The sequence below is a fragment of the Haliotis cracherodii genome, unplaced genomic scaffold, assembly GCF_022045235.1.
Source record: "Haliotis cracherodii isolate W230 unplaced genomic scaffold, xgHalCrac1.p SCAF_12, whole genome shotgun sequence".
Lineage (NCBI taxonomy): Eukaryota > Metazoa > Mollusca > Gastropoda > Lepetellida > Haliotidae > Haliotis > Haliotis cracherodii.
In genome coordinates this window covers 25,122,954-25,137,669 of record NW_027266267.1, presented here as the reverse complement: position 1 = coordinate 25,137,669, position 14,716 = coordinate 25,122,954, and the positions used below count along the sequence as shown (strand labels likewise).

Here is a 14,716-nt window from a genome sequence, read left to right as displayed (position 1 = left end):
TATTTTTTTTAATTTATTAAGAATTTTGTTTTTGTCGATTTTTCAAACGTTTTGCATCCTAAAAAAATTAATTATGTGATCACAATTTTAAACACCTGTTTGCGAACTGCTTGCCTTAATTACAAACAGAATCAAGAAATTCTTACCGAGAAATGCTCAAAACAATGACCGTAAATCCGTGTAGCTCTTGGCAGCAGACGATCAATGAATTCAGTGCGAAGCTTCAAGATGTCTGCCTCCAGTTGTGAACAAAAACATCATGCGTCAAAACTCGTTGGCACTGATGCAAGAACTTGTTCAATGTACGTTATCGATTCCATGTATCGTTAATTTGGTCATCAAGCCTACTTTTACCAACTTCAAACCAGGTTTGAATGTTTGATTCGTGCGGGCTCATGTGCTTCGCGCGTCTTAATTTGAAAACGTTGAAGCAACGTTGGGTTAGCAGTTGGTGTGTATTTGGAAATAAACAGATCCTAAAATAGTTTGACAGTGATTTTAAATTAGTCTTAAAAGTAAGGAGATACTTGTCATAACCATAAAAGATTAAATGGGTCTCACGATTCAAATATCTATTTGATACTGGATTTCCCAACACAACAGACCCGTGAAGATCCCGTGTAGAATAGGTCTTTAGCAATTAACCCACGGTTGCTGTCAAAGGCGACTATGCTTGTCGTAAGAGGCGACTAAGAGGATTGGGTGGTCAGGCTCCCTGACTTGGTTGATGCATGTCATCATATCCCAATTTCATGGATCGATGCTCATGATATGAATCACTGAATTGTCTGGTCCAGACCTGATTATTTAAAGACTGCCATCATATAGCTGGAATATTGCTGAGTGCGGCGTGAAACAACAAACCGACCAACCAACTCCAACTCATCAGGCATGCAGATGTCATATAGCTGGAATATTGGTGAGGGCGGCATTGCTCCATATCTCTATAACCATGCAAGCCCAACAAGAACATCTTCAAGCAAGAGAGCGAAATGTCCCATGATTTGGCATGAACAAGCATTGTGGCTACTCATGTTTGTATTCATGCTGGCTCAAGGGTCATTTCGGAGGCCCTGCTAGGTCACTGTCTCCAGCTAAAGCTGAAACTTCTGAAGGTCCCCAGGACCAGCCTCATTTTCGCTAATCATGCTGATCTGCTTGTTGTCAGCACAGACAGGCTATATCAGTACCCAACAGAATTTTTTTTATACAAATCTTTATGTACCTCCAGAACAGTTTAGCAAAAGACGTACATAGATGTATGTCTTTGAATTCGTACATTAGGGCACAAGCTGTTCTCAATGAGACAAAACTTTACAAAATATCAGTGAATAACTCACTCAGCCACTACAAAATGTGGATTTTCTTAGGATCATATTTCATTTCCTAAGGGAAAATTCACTAAATTTGTAAAAGAATTGCGATATGTTACCTCAACCGAAACTCGCAACTTATGTAAGGATTGTAAATGTGTTCTAACTAGGACAAACAAGACTTTATTCTACATGTTGTAGATGTACATTTTTGTATGAGAGCATTCCTTCGTTACATTAGTGAAGCAGAAGAAGTGACTTGACCAATTTGAGCAAAAGAGCAGTTGTTTTTTTCAAATTGCCTGCTAAATATACTTAGTTTGGAATCCTGCTTGTTTGGCATCACAGTTGTCAGAGTAATTAGTGAGTATGGCTTTAAGCTGATTTTAACAATATTTCAGCAACATCACACAGGAGACACCCAAAATGGGCTTCACACATTGTACCCACGTAGGGAACTAATTAGGCATAACAAGCAAGCGCTTTAACTACAAGGCTACCCCACTGCCCCTTGGAGTTATGAAGGAGATGCATGATACATGTATATGGAGAGTAATAATTGATGTAGTGTAATTAAGAAAATTTTATGCTTTAGAATATTTTGATCCCTCTGGGTCATGTTCAGTGGAGGTCTCCTAAATCCTTTGGTAATCTTAAACTTTTAAAATTATGGGTAAAAAAGATGCTTATTTTTGAACAATGTAGTAAAAGTGTTGAAGTGATATCTATACTTTAAATATTCCATTAAGCACTCAAGCATGTTGAGATATTTGGTGGACTTGTTTCAGTATGAGGATTATGACAAATCAAGGGATTGTTATTTTTTAGCCATGACTTGTTTTTCCAGCTGTGTTGGCCAGGAGGCTCGGTACACCTGTCCTCGCTGCAACATCCCCTATTGTTCCCTGGCCTGCTACCGACATCAGAAGCATGGTAGTTGCTCCGAGGCCTTCTACAAGGACTGGGTCATTGACGAACTGTCACACAGCAGTGCTGAGTAAGTCTATAGTCTCAGTGTCTGAAACTGCCCCAAGAAAACACCCCTCCCCCGTAACACCACTTGCACCATCTTCCCAAGGCAAGGGAGTTAACTGACTATAAAAGTCCAGTTTCCACCCTTGTTGAACTTGGCTGGAATTCCGGAGTTACATACTGGACTAACTTGTTAATGCATTGTCCAATCAAAATCACTTAACAAACTAGACATCTGGTTCGTAAACAACATGGATTTCAAAGTGCAGATTTCGGTCGACTGCAGGATTTGTAAAGCATATGTACCGCCAACTTACGTCGACAGTTTTTGGAAATCTTTTCATGTTTTTGATTAAGGTGCTCAAGTGATTTTATGCACTTCACAGGGTAAGACCTGTTTATAACAATATAGATATTGATTGTCAATCAGATCGTCTTGACTGGGCGCCGTCAATTTGTTTAAAGTAAATACAATTGATCTGAGAGATGGAAATAGGTGGGACACAGAAAGGACATAACTCGTAATAGCCACTGGTGGCGCTAGGATGGAACCTGGAAATTCCAGCCTAGTTCGGCAAGGGTGGAAACTGGACTTATATAGTCAGTTAACTCCCTTGCCTCATTAAGATGCACTTGCATGCTCTCACTCACACACTCACTCTGATATGCTTGTTCCCTCATTCGACTCACTTGCTCACGCACTCACTCCCTAACTCACTCCCTAACTCACTCACTCACTCACTCACTCACTCACTCACTCACTCATATTTAAGCATTATACAAAGACTATTGTTCACATAAATCTGTCAGCACCAGTATGTACCTCATCTTGTCTGTGCAGCACGGAAGATCGGGAGAAGATTCGGGAGATCCTACAGAGGGAGCAGGAGGCAAGGGACGGGGACGATGTGGCCAGTGATGACGAGGAGGAAGGTGAGGGCAATTGTCGACACGGATTTGAATGGTTCAACTTTTGTGGTCCATACATTCAAATTCTCTGACGACAAACCTCAAGTAACTCAGGACCTTTCTTAATTTCTAACCCTGTCAACACTTAGACTACAGACGTGTATAGAGTCAAACAGCAATGTCTGTTCATGTAACTTACAGGACTTGGGCCCACTTGCACAAAGCGATCTTAGCGCTATGACTATTGTAAGCCTATGTTAAATTATGGGAGTGACGATCATCTTAGCGCTAATATCTCATTTCAACTGCATTAGAATCACTCCAATTTCCTATGGCCTACAATGGCTATGTCTACAGGATATAATCCTGACCATGTCAAAGATAAAAGTTTGACCAGATGTGGTTAAAGTTACTGTTACTTTTCAGATGCTGATGCTCTAAACTTGGAGGCCAGATTGCAGGGGCTGGACCTAGGTCAGTATAAGAATCTATTACCCCTGTATATACCACATATATGATACAGCTTTGTCTCAGGTTGGATTTCTTTAAACAATAATCTGATCCAGACAGATGCCTTTGGGATGGATATCTGTCCTCCTTCCAGCAACAGAAGGCCGCATAGTTGGGTACCTAGACTTTATTTGCTCAAATTTGATATGAACCTTCTCAACCCCACGTTAGCAGCCATGACGTCCTTGATTGGATTCCCATCACAGGATCCAAACATTGTTGGGTTTTTTATCAGATTTCCTTGTATTCAGATGCTGATGCAGGCGAGGTGTGGCAGAGGCTGACAGAGAGGGAGAAACAGGAGTTCAGCGAGATGCTGGAGGACGGACGTCTCTCCAACCTTGTAGAGGTGTGGACGCCATGGTGGGTCAAGGTCAGTCATCAGATAATGTAGTGAACGTTGCACCACAAGATTTGCAGGCAGGTTATGCCTATGCTTGTAGCCCCATCAAAGTAATTCTCACTCAAAATGTTGATTTCAAATACACTATATTTTAACCTTTTGGAGATGTGTTGGATAATAATTTGAATATATTGCAAGGAATAACAATTAAATTCTATCACAGACTCTTCCACTCTATACTCATTTTAGTCGGATCTAATGACAAGCATGTCATGATGATGTTCTGCTGTTTATTCTAACAAAGTTTTCTTAAGGCGATCGTCAGTTCATGCTGGAGTATGGAGTTTTGATAGACGTAGCACTAAGACCCCTTTGTGGAGCGGGGACAGAGGGTTGAGTATTTGTTCAGGAGTGTTCCTCATTTATAGGGCTGTGTGTTCTCTAATACATTGTATCACAACATATTGCAATGTAGGTGACTGTATTGTGACAGTGTTTCACAGAGTTTAACACTAATCCTATTTACTACATACTAAGGTAAATATTGTGATGTCAAAGTCCTTATGATCAGTTGCCACCGCTGTGAAAGAAAAATCACTTCCTCGTTTCTGTCAATCAATTGCGTATTAATTGTTACATATCTTGTGTATAAATATTGCAATATGTATCATTTGAAAAGCATATTGCAATACATTGGTGCAGCCCTACTCATTAACATGATTAGGTTTCACTACACAGCTTATTATGAGGTCATATTTAAATGAAGAAACAATTTCAGTTTCAAACATTCAGTTCTTGGATTGTGGAGATCCTGTTGGCTGTCAAAATGGCCCTTATCAAACCTTATCCTTTGTCCTTGAATGGCCGATAGTTGCGTCCATTAGGCGTACTGTAAACCCATGATAGTGTGTTTAAGTCCCAGAATGGCCCTGATTATGTTTCTAGGTTTGTCAACACGTTAAACTAACAGAAATACAAAGCAATGCTTTCTTAAACTGAGCTCACCCATCCTTTGCCAACTGACTTTGCTTCCTGTTCACAGCCATCATTTGAAACGGAAGAGGAAGTTGATAAACTGGAGCATGCTGGGAAGGGTCGGCCGCAGATAATCAAAGCGATCCCAGATATCAACATCCTTCTTAAAGTAAGCAGCAACATTCATGATGAGAATTTTTACACTGGAATTATAAGTTTCACTCTTTTAGGGCTGGGACGGGTAACTTGGGTCCTCGGGTCGGGAGGGCACTGAGTGGGACTAGGGTACCCTACAGGACTACCCAGACCCGTGGTTAGTCACGTGATACATTGTTTAATGACAAAACATATCTTGAACTCTATGTTTTAACTACAGGTCACAAATTTTCGCAGTTATTTCTGACTACTAAACCCCTTCCTTCTGGCTTTTTTATGTTTGAATAAAACTTAAACTTCAGTAAACTTTAGTGTATACATCAGATCATTTTGTACGTGTATCTAAATACATTTTGCCAGAGCTAAGGACAAATGAACAGTTTGTACCTACCCTTTGAGACATACAGGTAGGGTCGGGTAATATGGGGGTGGGTACCCGGGTAGTAAATTTGGACTCGTTCCAGCCCTACATTCTTTCCTTGCACGGGAGACTTGGAAAGTGGATAGAGCATCTGCCTGGAGAGCGAAAAGGCCAGTGGTTCAATCCCCAGCCCTTTCATAGCAAAAGATGTACTTCTTGTTCTTGAAAAAAATGTCTTTGTAACTGCAGGGTTGTAACACAGGACTGGCAACTTGAAAATCTGGCAACCAGTCCTTGTCCAAAGTTGCCAGTCCCGCATTTTATGGAATCAAATTGTTATGATGCATCTCTGTGGTCTATAATTTCAAACTAATACAACAAATAATGTCTCCTAGTCCAGCAGTTTAATAACACTGATGTTGCCCATCAGTACAAAAAATGCTTGATCACTGAAACCAGGTTTTAACATGACTGGCCAGAAACAAGTTTCAATGAAAAGAAAAATCATGACAATATCACTATCCTTACAGCTGAATCATGTCACTTTATCTGTTCATATGGAGATATGTATTACTGATTGGCAGAACAAATATGACCACCCTTAGAACGGGCCAACGTTGTTTTTCACTCCTTGGTGGGACAGCTATTATTTGGAACTCAAAGTGAATATGTGGACATATAAATCTGACCGAAGTTACCTCCCTTGCCCTGTATCTCCAGGCCACATAGTTGAAAAATTGTTTGTTGGTTGTTCAACACCACTCTCAGCAATATTCCAGCTACATGACGATGGTCTGTAAATAATCGAGTCTGGACCAGACCATCATGAGCATCGATCTCCGCAACTGGGATACAATGACATGCATCAACCAAATCAGCAAGCCTGACCAGACAAGCATGGTCGTCTCCTACATCAAGAATGGGTTGCCGAAGACCTATTCTAACCCAGATCTTCACGGGAACAAGTGTGATTCAAATATTGTATGATTGTTTAACTTGTTAAGTTAGGAAACAATGTACAAAATCTTCCGACTTCATTGCAAAGTGGAAACCACACATTCATTTATGTGTCATCACGGTTATGGATAATCTCATCATTAAAACCACCTCCATGGTCTAGTGGTAGAGCGTCTGCCAGAAGGGAGGAAGGTTGGTGATGCAATCCCTGACTGCATCATACGAAAAGTCGTTAAAAGATGGTACTACTTGTTGCCCTGCCTGGTGCTCGGATTAAAAGGATACCATAAAAACTGGTCGTCCAGTAGTTGGTATATTGTATCTGAATGGGGTATCCATGTTAAAGTGCGGCATGGTTACCTGTTGGTATCTCAGTAGGATAGCACTATGAAGCCAGTGTAAGTCCAGATTAGTACATGTAGACACACAAAAAACACACAGACACACTGTATCAGACCATTAACCTGAGAATGTTCAATGTAAAAACGATATGTTTAACACAAACAAAAAATGTGACACAAACATTGTTTTTATGATGTCAGAGGAAAATGAAATCTTATCCAGTTTTGAATCAAATTTAATAAACTGTGTCTTGATATTTCCAGAATAGCAAGCCATCATCTGACCTCCGTTTCTGTCTGGTGAATGTGCTCTATTCCTATGCGTTTGTGACCCGGCTACACAACGGCAGCCATCTTGAATCTCCCCTGGAATCAGCACAGGTTTGTCCCAGTTTGCTCCTTAGGGAGGGAGGTCTCATCTATTGGGAAAAAAGAGTGATGGAAGTTTCAAAGAACTGAGCAATCACATACTCAAATAAAGATGATTTTCCCTCTTCCCCCTTGGTTTACAAAATATGGAAGTCATAAGGGCTGTATCCCATTTGTCAAGTGAACCTGAAACTTTCCCACCAATTATAACAGCTGAATTTGTTCATGAGGTGAAAATCCAGTCTTCAATATGGCTGTCACAGCAGCCATATTGAACAGCCATTTTTTGCAATTGCGCGGCAAGTCTTGCATAAAACTTATTGAAAAAGGGTACACGTGTAACCAGTAGTATCAACATAGTTATATGTTCCATTCTCTTGTATTTTAGATATTAACCTAGTGTGACCATGCTCTGAATTTCTCTCCAAACGCATAATTTGCCTCTGTTAACGTCTTCTCTGAAATTGTCTGAACTTTGAACTGGGAGCTGAACTTTGGCATGCATGTTTCGCTTGGAAATGAGATGATGTTTTCAGAGCTACAGATGAGCTGCATATTTGCATAAGATACCCCCAAATTCTATTCAAAACTCAATTACTTTCAATTAACTTGCGTACAGAAAATGCATGAATTAAATGAAAAACTCAAATGTATAAAAACAGCGTGTGTAAATACCCAATGAAGCTTTTTCAGCATGCGTACAACAGTTTTTTTCCAATACATAATTATGAGCTAATTTACTTTCCGAGTCAAGCCTATATTTAGAATCCTTTTATACATCTAAAACACTATATTTATTTTAAATCTCAGAATGTTTACTCATTTTGCGAAAAACCTAATAAAGTGATGAATAGATAAATGAAAAAATGTTGGTTACCCAATGAAAAATGTAATAACCCAATTAATATAGAAACCGTCGAGTAAAAACTTATTTGTTCATACAGTTAACTGGCGCTCTATATTTCGTTCTTGCGGCACGGGTGGCCCAGTCTCCAAGGCGCCGCGATTCGCTGTGCAGAGTTGCGTCCCTTGGGCACGCCAGAAACCTGTGATTGTGGGTTCGAATCCCAGTTCACCCCAATTATGTTTCCATGTTTGTCAGCACCATACCCGTGCTCGTGGGTTTCACCGAAGTGGTAAACGTCTGGAACCTGCATCACTTCGGGCTTTCCTCCCACATTAAGCTGACACGCCGTGATATAAATGGAATACTGTTAAAAGCGGCGTTAAACCCAACTCACTCACTCACTCACTATATTTCGTTCAGTTTGTTAGATGTACCTTAAGGTAAGTGTTAGTTATTAGTATTTAGGGCTGTCTTTGTTTCTTAAACTGTTGACTACAAGTGAAGTGTTTGGGATCTGTAAACATCATCATCTCAGATTCCACCTAAATTTGTTCAAGAGCAATCAGAAATGAGTTTGTTTTTTCCAAAGTCATGGTTGAATGTGTTGTATTTGCCAGGATCTTCTGAGCGTGAGTGCAGTGCTGGGTCAGGGGTCAAACTGCACAAGCACCTGCGAGGCTCTGCACATGTGCACTCACTCAATACAGCAAGTAAGTGCTGATCTCATTGAAATTAGATCTTAGTTTTCGCTAAAACTAAACAAAGGCCTGAGGACATCCCATTACAGGTCGGACTGCCTCCATTGTCTTGCAGTAAAGCATCCAACCAGAGAGCAGAATGTCGGGTTTTCGATACCAAAAGATGGTACTTGTTGGTACCCTGCTTGGCGGAGTCAGTTTACTTTGTCTGAGTGGGGTATTCATGTGAAACTGCGGCAAGGTATCTCAGTGGTTTGCACTATAAGATCGGCATCAGTCCGGACTAGTACAAGCAGCCACACACACATACACGTGCATGCACGTCGCTATATAAGTGCAATAATCTTGGATGCGACATTAACCCCATTTCACCTGATCATTACAGGTCACGTCAGAACAATCATTCATTTGACCAATCAGAGCATCAGGAAAAAGACATTCAGAATGTGTTTTCTGATCATGCAACCTCATAAGGCTGTACAACTGAATCTATTTCTCACTTCAGTGAGTCAAACATTTGGAACGGAAGAGACTTTCCACAGCTCGTGGGGAGTACTGCCATACAGTCAGATTGTCATTCAATCTAATTAAAATCAGATCTTAGTTCTCGCAACCGCTAAACAACGATCTGAGGACATCCCATTACGGGTCACGTCGGACCGACCTTTTCGCGAACTTTGACTGATCAATGAAATGACTGACAAGAAATCGACATTAGCAGCTTTCTCGAGCTTTACAACACTAGTTTCAAACTGGCGACTAGGTTTTGAAACATTTTTGACGTATTCTCGATTAAAAATTTTGAAACTGATAAAAAGAACATTCTGGAATGGCTTACAGATGGCACAGATTGTATGGATATGATCATAAAACCTGTAACTGTTGTTCTGAATACCCTCTGTTAAATATTTTGAGGTTGCATGATTAGAAAACACATTCCGTCTGTCACTTTCATGAGCTGGTAAGCGATGCTCTGATTGGTTGGATGAAAGGTCATTCTGACATGACCCGTAATGGGATTGTCCTCAGATCTTTGTTTAGTGATAGCGTCTACTAAGTTCTGTGAACTGTATATATGTCCATTTATTTCTGTAATTTTGAGTGAGTGAAGGTTGTTTTCTACAGCAGTTGGCAATCCTAAAACATAGAGAGTAAAGGGAACGACCAGGTTGTTATTTACACCGTAGTCACCAATCAACCACCAATATAATGACATCAATAAATAAATGATTCTGGACCAGACAGATCTGTGGTTGACATCGATCCACGCAATTTGAATGTGATCTGTGACACACACACGCACACACGCACACACGCACACACGCACGCCACGGAGTCTGACCACAGTATCCATGCAGTCTCCTACAACAAGCATAGGTCGCTGTGGACCTATATTCTTACTTTGAATCTGCACACCATAGGGATAATACACAATAAAGCCAAGTCACCGAGCCTCATCGCCTAATCCCGACGATAGTCGGTTCTAACAGCAAGCTTGACACATGTCCTGATCCAGAATCACTTCATTCTTGTGGTCATAACAAAACTAACCGCTACATTTTGGAGATGGTCATGTAAAGTTATTGGTGGGGGAAATGATTACAAATGTTTGGGGTCATAAAGAATATGTGTGCGAGCTTCTTCCATCGTAACAGTTTCTAAGCAGTTCAGCTTACACACACACGCACACGCACGCACACATACACACTCAGCATTATCTATACATATTTTAATTTTCACATCTGTAGAATCCCTCCAAATGGAAGATGAGCCTAGAAATGACTGTGGATATCATAGAGGACGTGGAGCACATATTGAGTGGACCCGGAGTTGTCTCCCCTCTCTCCTACATCATGGCCGCCCTCTCCGATGTGACAGGGCTCGTCAAGGCAGCGTACACGGCTTGTCAGAAAGGTAAACATGACGTTCATTTCAACAACCAGATTAGAGTTGCCTTCCGTGCCCCATGCTTGTTGTAAGAGGTGACTAACGGGATCAGGTGGTCAGGCTCGCTGATTTGGTTGATGCAAGTCTTTGTATCCAAATTGCATGAACCTATGCTCCTGATGTAAATCACTGTATTGTCTAGTGCAGACTCATTTATGTACATAAACGGGGCATAAGTCTAAACTAGTACAAGCAGCGGCGTGCACGCACGCACTCACGCACGCACGCACTCACACACGCACGCACCACCTCATATCCAGGGTAGAATAGGTCTTCAGGACCCTATGCTTGATGTAAGAGGCAACTAACGCCTCAACCTGACTTGGTTGATGCATGTCATTGTATCCCAATTGCGTGGATCGATGCTTATGATGTCAATTAGGGCTGCAACGATACAGGAAGGTCACGATACGATACGCATCTCGATATTCTGGTCACGATACGATACGTATCTCGATACGCAATGATAAATAAAACAAGATGTCAAGATTGAACCTTTCATGATTTTGGAACAGTCAAAATTATTTTATAATATCAAGACTACTGAAGTTGAAACTTTCTCTAACTTTCCTTAAAAACAATTCAAAGTTCAAACACCAGAAAATAATTAATGCAGGATATTTTTACGTATGGAACAATTTGATCAGTCACCCTAGGGACTTCCCGTGCTACATGTATTTCGATTGCGAAAACCTTATGTTGACATATATTCGCCAAATTGCCACACACATGACTTTTAAGGAGTCAAAGTATGGCATTTTTAATATATGTATCCATTCTCTAGCAACTAAAGTTCGTTTCAATACGTCAAAAGCGGTAATCTGACCGTGGTTGCAGTATCTCTTCACACACGATTTCGCATAACTTAATGAAAAAAATATTAAATGAAATTTTGAATAAAATTAATAAAATATATTACAAACACAAGTCCAGATATATAATGAACACGTTTTAATAACAAGATAGTATAGTAATGGTATTTAATTGCGTACTTCAGTTCGGATTTGCTGACAGGTATTTCCGGTGTTATGTGCTTGCGGGGATCAGCTGATAATGTTTTTTGAGATGGGGAAAAACATGTCGGTGTAAAACCTGAGCTTATTAAAAATGTAAGTACGTTTTGGGGAGCCATGCGTTACCGCGCGCTATAACCAATTTAGCGGTTTATTGAAAGGCACAATAGCGAGGAAACGCTTTACTTGAGATTTGCGTTCCGTATCGTGGCGTATCGATAAATGGGCCCACGTGTATCGTATATCGTATCGTGGGTCAAGTATCGCGATGCATCCGAATATCGGTGTATCGTTTCACCCTTAATGTCAATCACTGGATTGTGTTGTCCAGACTCAGTAATTTCCAGACTGCCGTCATATAGCTGGAATATTGCTGAGTGCGGCGTTAAACAACAAACAAATGCAACATTTGAGAGAACACATTTTCCATTGAAATATTTGGTCTTTGACGACCACATGAAGTGAATCAGTTCCATGATGGGTACATTTACAGAGTTGAAGGTCTCCAGAAGCAAGGATGCTCCACTGCGACCGGTGAAGAAGGCGCTGTTCCTGGCCGAGAAGAAGGTTGAGTTTGTCCTGAGCTGGGCTCATCGGTATGGCATGGCTGCTCGAGACCTGATCCCGGAGCTGAGACTTGAGTTAGGTAGGTCAGGGTGTGATACCAGGTACAATGTGATTAGATGGGAGTAAGGTAGGTGGGATACCAGGTACAATATGATTAGATGGGAGTAAGGTAGGTGTGATACCAGGTACAATGTGATTAGATGGGAGTAAGGTAGGTGGGATACCAGGTACAATATGATTAGATGGGAGTAAGGCAGGTGGGATACCAAGTACAATGTGATTAGATGGGTGTAAGGCCGGTGTGATACCAGGTACAATGTGATTAGATGGGAGTAAGGTAGGTGGGATACCAGGTACAATATGATAAGATGGGAGTAAGGCAGGTGTGATACCAGGTACAATGTGATTAGATGGGAGTAAGGTAGGTGGGATACCAGGTACAATATGATTAGATGGGAGTAAGGCAGGTGTGATACCAGGTACAATGTGATTAGATGGGAGTAAGGTAGGTGGGATACCAGGTACAATATGATTAGATGGGAGTAAGGCAGGTGGGATACCAAGTACAATGTGATTAGATGGGTGTAAGGCCGGTGTGATACCAGGTACAATGTGATTAGATGGGAGTAAGGTAGGTGGGATACAAGGTACAATATGATTAGATGGGAGTAAGGCTGGTGTGATACCAAGTACAATGTGATTAGATGGGAGTAAGGCAGGTGGGATACCAGGTACAATGTGATTAGATGGGAGTAAGGCAGGTGGGATACCAGGTACAATATGATTAGATGGTAGTAAGGCAGGTGGGATACCAGGTACAATATGATTAGATGGGAGTAAGGCCGGTGTGATACCAAGTACAATATGATTAGATGGGAGTAAGGCAGGTGTGATACCAGGTACAATATGATTAGATGGGAGTAAGGCAGGTGTGATACCAGGTACAATATGATTAGATGGGAGTAAGGCCGGTGGGATACCAAGTACAATATGATTAGATGGGAGTAAGGCTGGTGGGATACCAGGTACAATATGATTAGATGGGAGTAAGGCTGGTGTGATACCAAGTACAATGTGATTAGATGGGAGTAAGGCAGGTGGGATACCAGGTACAATATGATTAGATGGGAGTAAGGCAGGTGGGATACCAAGTACAATGTGATTAGATGGGAGTAAGGCTGGTGTGATACCAGGTATTTTGATGTAGTCCCACTTGTAGATTAGATACCTCTTATTTATAAACATGAAAATAAATTAAAATGAGAGATATCTACTCTACCAGTGGGACTGCATCAAATTTCAAAACACAGTAGGTTTATCTCCCAAGTAAAATATTCATTCAATATTTTCAGGTACTGTATTTCCTCTTTTAAAGGCCCGCACATATTCTGCTTAATGGTGCTACAGTGGCAGCTCACTGTCTTACTGAATCCCAAATTTAAAGGGTAAATGAAATTGGCAGGAAACTGTCGTTATTGAATAATCATTACATGCCGTTAGTTAATATCGTATGATCATTAATTTCATCAAATGATGGACCCCATCTCTTTTATTGACCCCGGTTCTATCTTCTGGACAGAGTGTATGCCTAGCATCAATTAGAGGCGTGCCTGCTCTGGATGCCAGGAGTGTAGTAGAGGTAATATGGTAAATTATTTGTGTTATGATATGATTTGAAAATGGATACATATCATGATCCTCAATCGTTTCTATGGTTACAGAACTTCAGAGAGCCGCCATAACATCTGTAAACGAGACGAAGAAACAGTTCGAGACCAAGTGGGGTGGCCATCGTCCTCAGCCAAGAGACCCTCTCATACAGGAGATATCATGAGAAAGATAAAATATACTGTATTTGACATAATAAGGGCCCAACTCTAATAAGCGCCCACAGCGATATTTGCTAATATATTGGCTTGTGAACAATCCCAATTAGTACCACTTCCGATTGATCAATTTATTTGTGTATAATACGCACTTGCGTGTTATATGCACCCTTAATTATGGGCAATTAAATTCTGGAAAAATATATCTGTCGTGTATAATATGCACAGACTTTTCTTTTGTATCATTTCAGGCTGTCAGCATAAACCACGAAATTTACAATCTTTGAACTCAAAATTTTTCACTAAATGTTTATTCTAATGAGAGCCCCCTTTTCTAATTTGGAGAGCGCCCTGGGCGCTTATTAGCATCAAATACAGTGCTTGTTGGAAAGAGTACTCAAAAGCAATCAACATCTCTGAAGACAGAGGGCTCATGAAGATCAATCTTTGCATGGATCATCACACCAAAGGTGCCAGCCATACTGCACATCTCCAAGTGGATCATGATGATGCCATTTATCCCTGTCTTCGTTGGAAGATTTCTTCCTATTGACTCTATCCAAAAGGGATCTTATGATAATAATAAGAATGTAAATAAGAATGTAAATAAAA

General features: G+C 40.8%; 2 protein-coding genes across 2 annotated transcripts in view; one reads left to right on the top strand and one right to left on the bottom strand.

The window, feature by feature from the left end:
- LOC139458289 (DNA ligase 1-like) overlaps positions 1-201 on the bottom strand; it is a 284,089-nt gene extending 283,888 nt beyond the window's left edge. Inside the window, exon 1 of the mRNA XM_071239668.1 lies at positions 147-201. The gene's annotated coding sequence lies outside the window, so the exon portion shown is untranslated. The remainder of the gene's footprint in view (positions 1-146) is intronic.
- Positions 202-204: 3 nt separating this feature from the next.
- On the top strand, positions 205-14,716 carry LOC139458290 (zinc finger HIT domain-containing protein 2-like). The gene is made up of 11 exons (XM_071239676.1): positions 205-302; positions 2,161-2,310; positions 3,127-3,218; positions 3,621-3,668; positions 3,956-4,077; positions 5,090-5,191; positions 7,102-7,218; positions 8,671-8,763; positions 10,500-10,665; positions 12,205-12,357; positions 14,000-14,716. Exons 1-11 carry the CDS (start codon positions 205-207, stop codon positions 14,110-14,112), a joined length of 1,254 nt encoding a protein of 417 aa, XP_071095777.1. The 3' UTR covers positions 14,113-14,716.

What these genes read in the sequence shown, in the direction of transcription:
- LOC139458290 (XM_071239676.1), top strand. Translation starts at nt 205, where the DNA reads ATGAATTCAGTGCGAAGCTTCAAGATGTCTGCCTCCAGTTGTGAACAA. An exon ending in CTGTCACACAGCAGTGCTGA is followed by an intron (nt 2,311 to 3,126) that starts GTAAGTCTATAG and finishes TTGTCTGTGCAG; the next exon opens with CACGGAAGATCGGGAGAAGA. An exon ending in CAGTGATGACGAGGAGGAAG is followed by an intron (nt 3,219 to 3,620) that starts GTGAGGGCAATT and finishes GTTACTTTTCAG; the next exon opens with ATGCTGATGCTCTAAACTTG.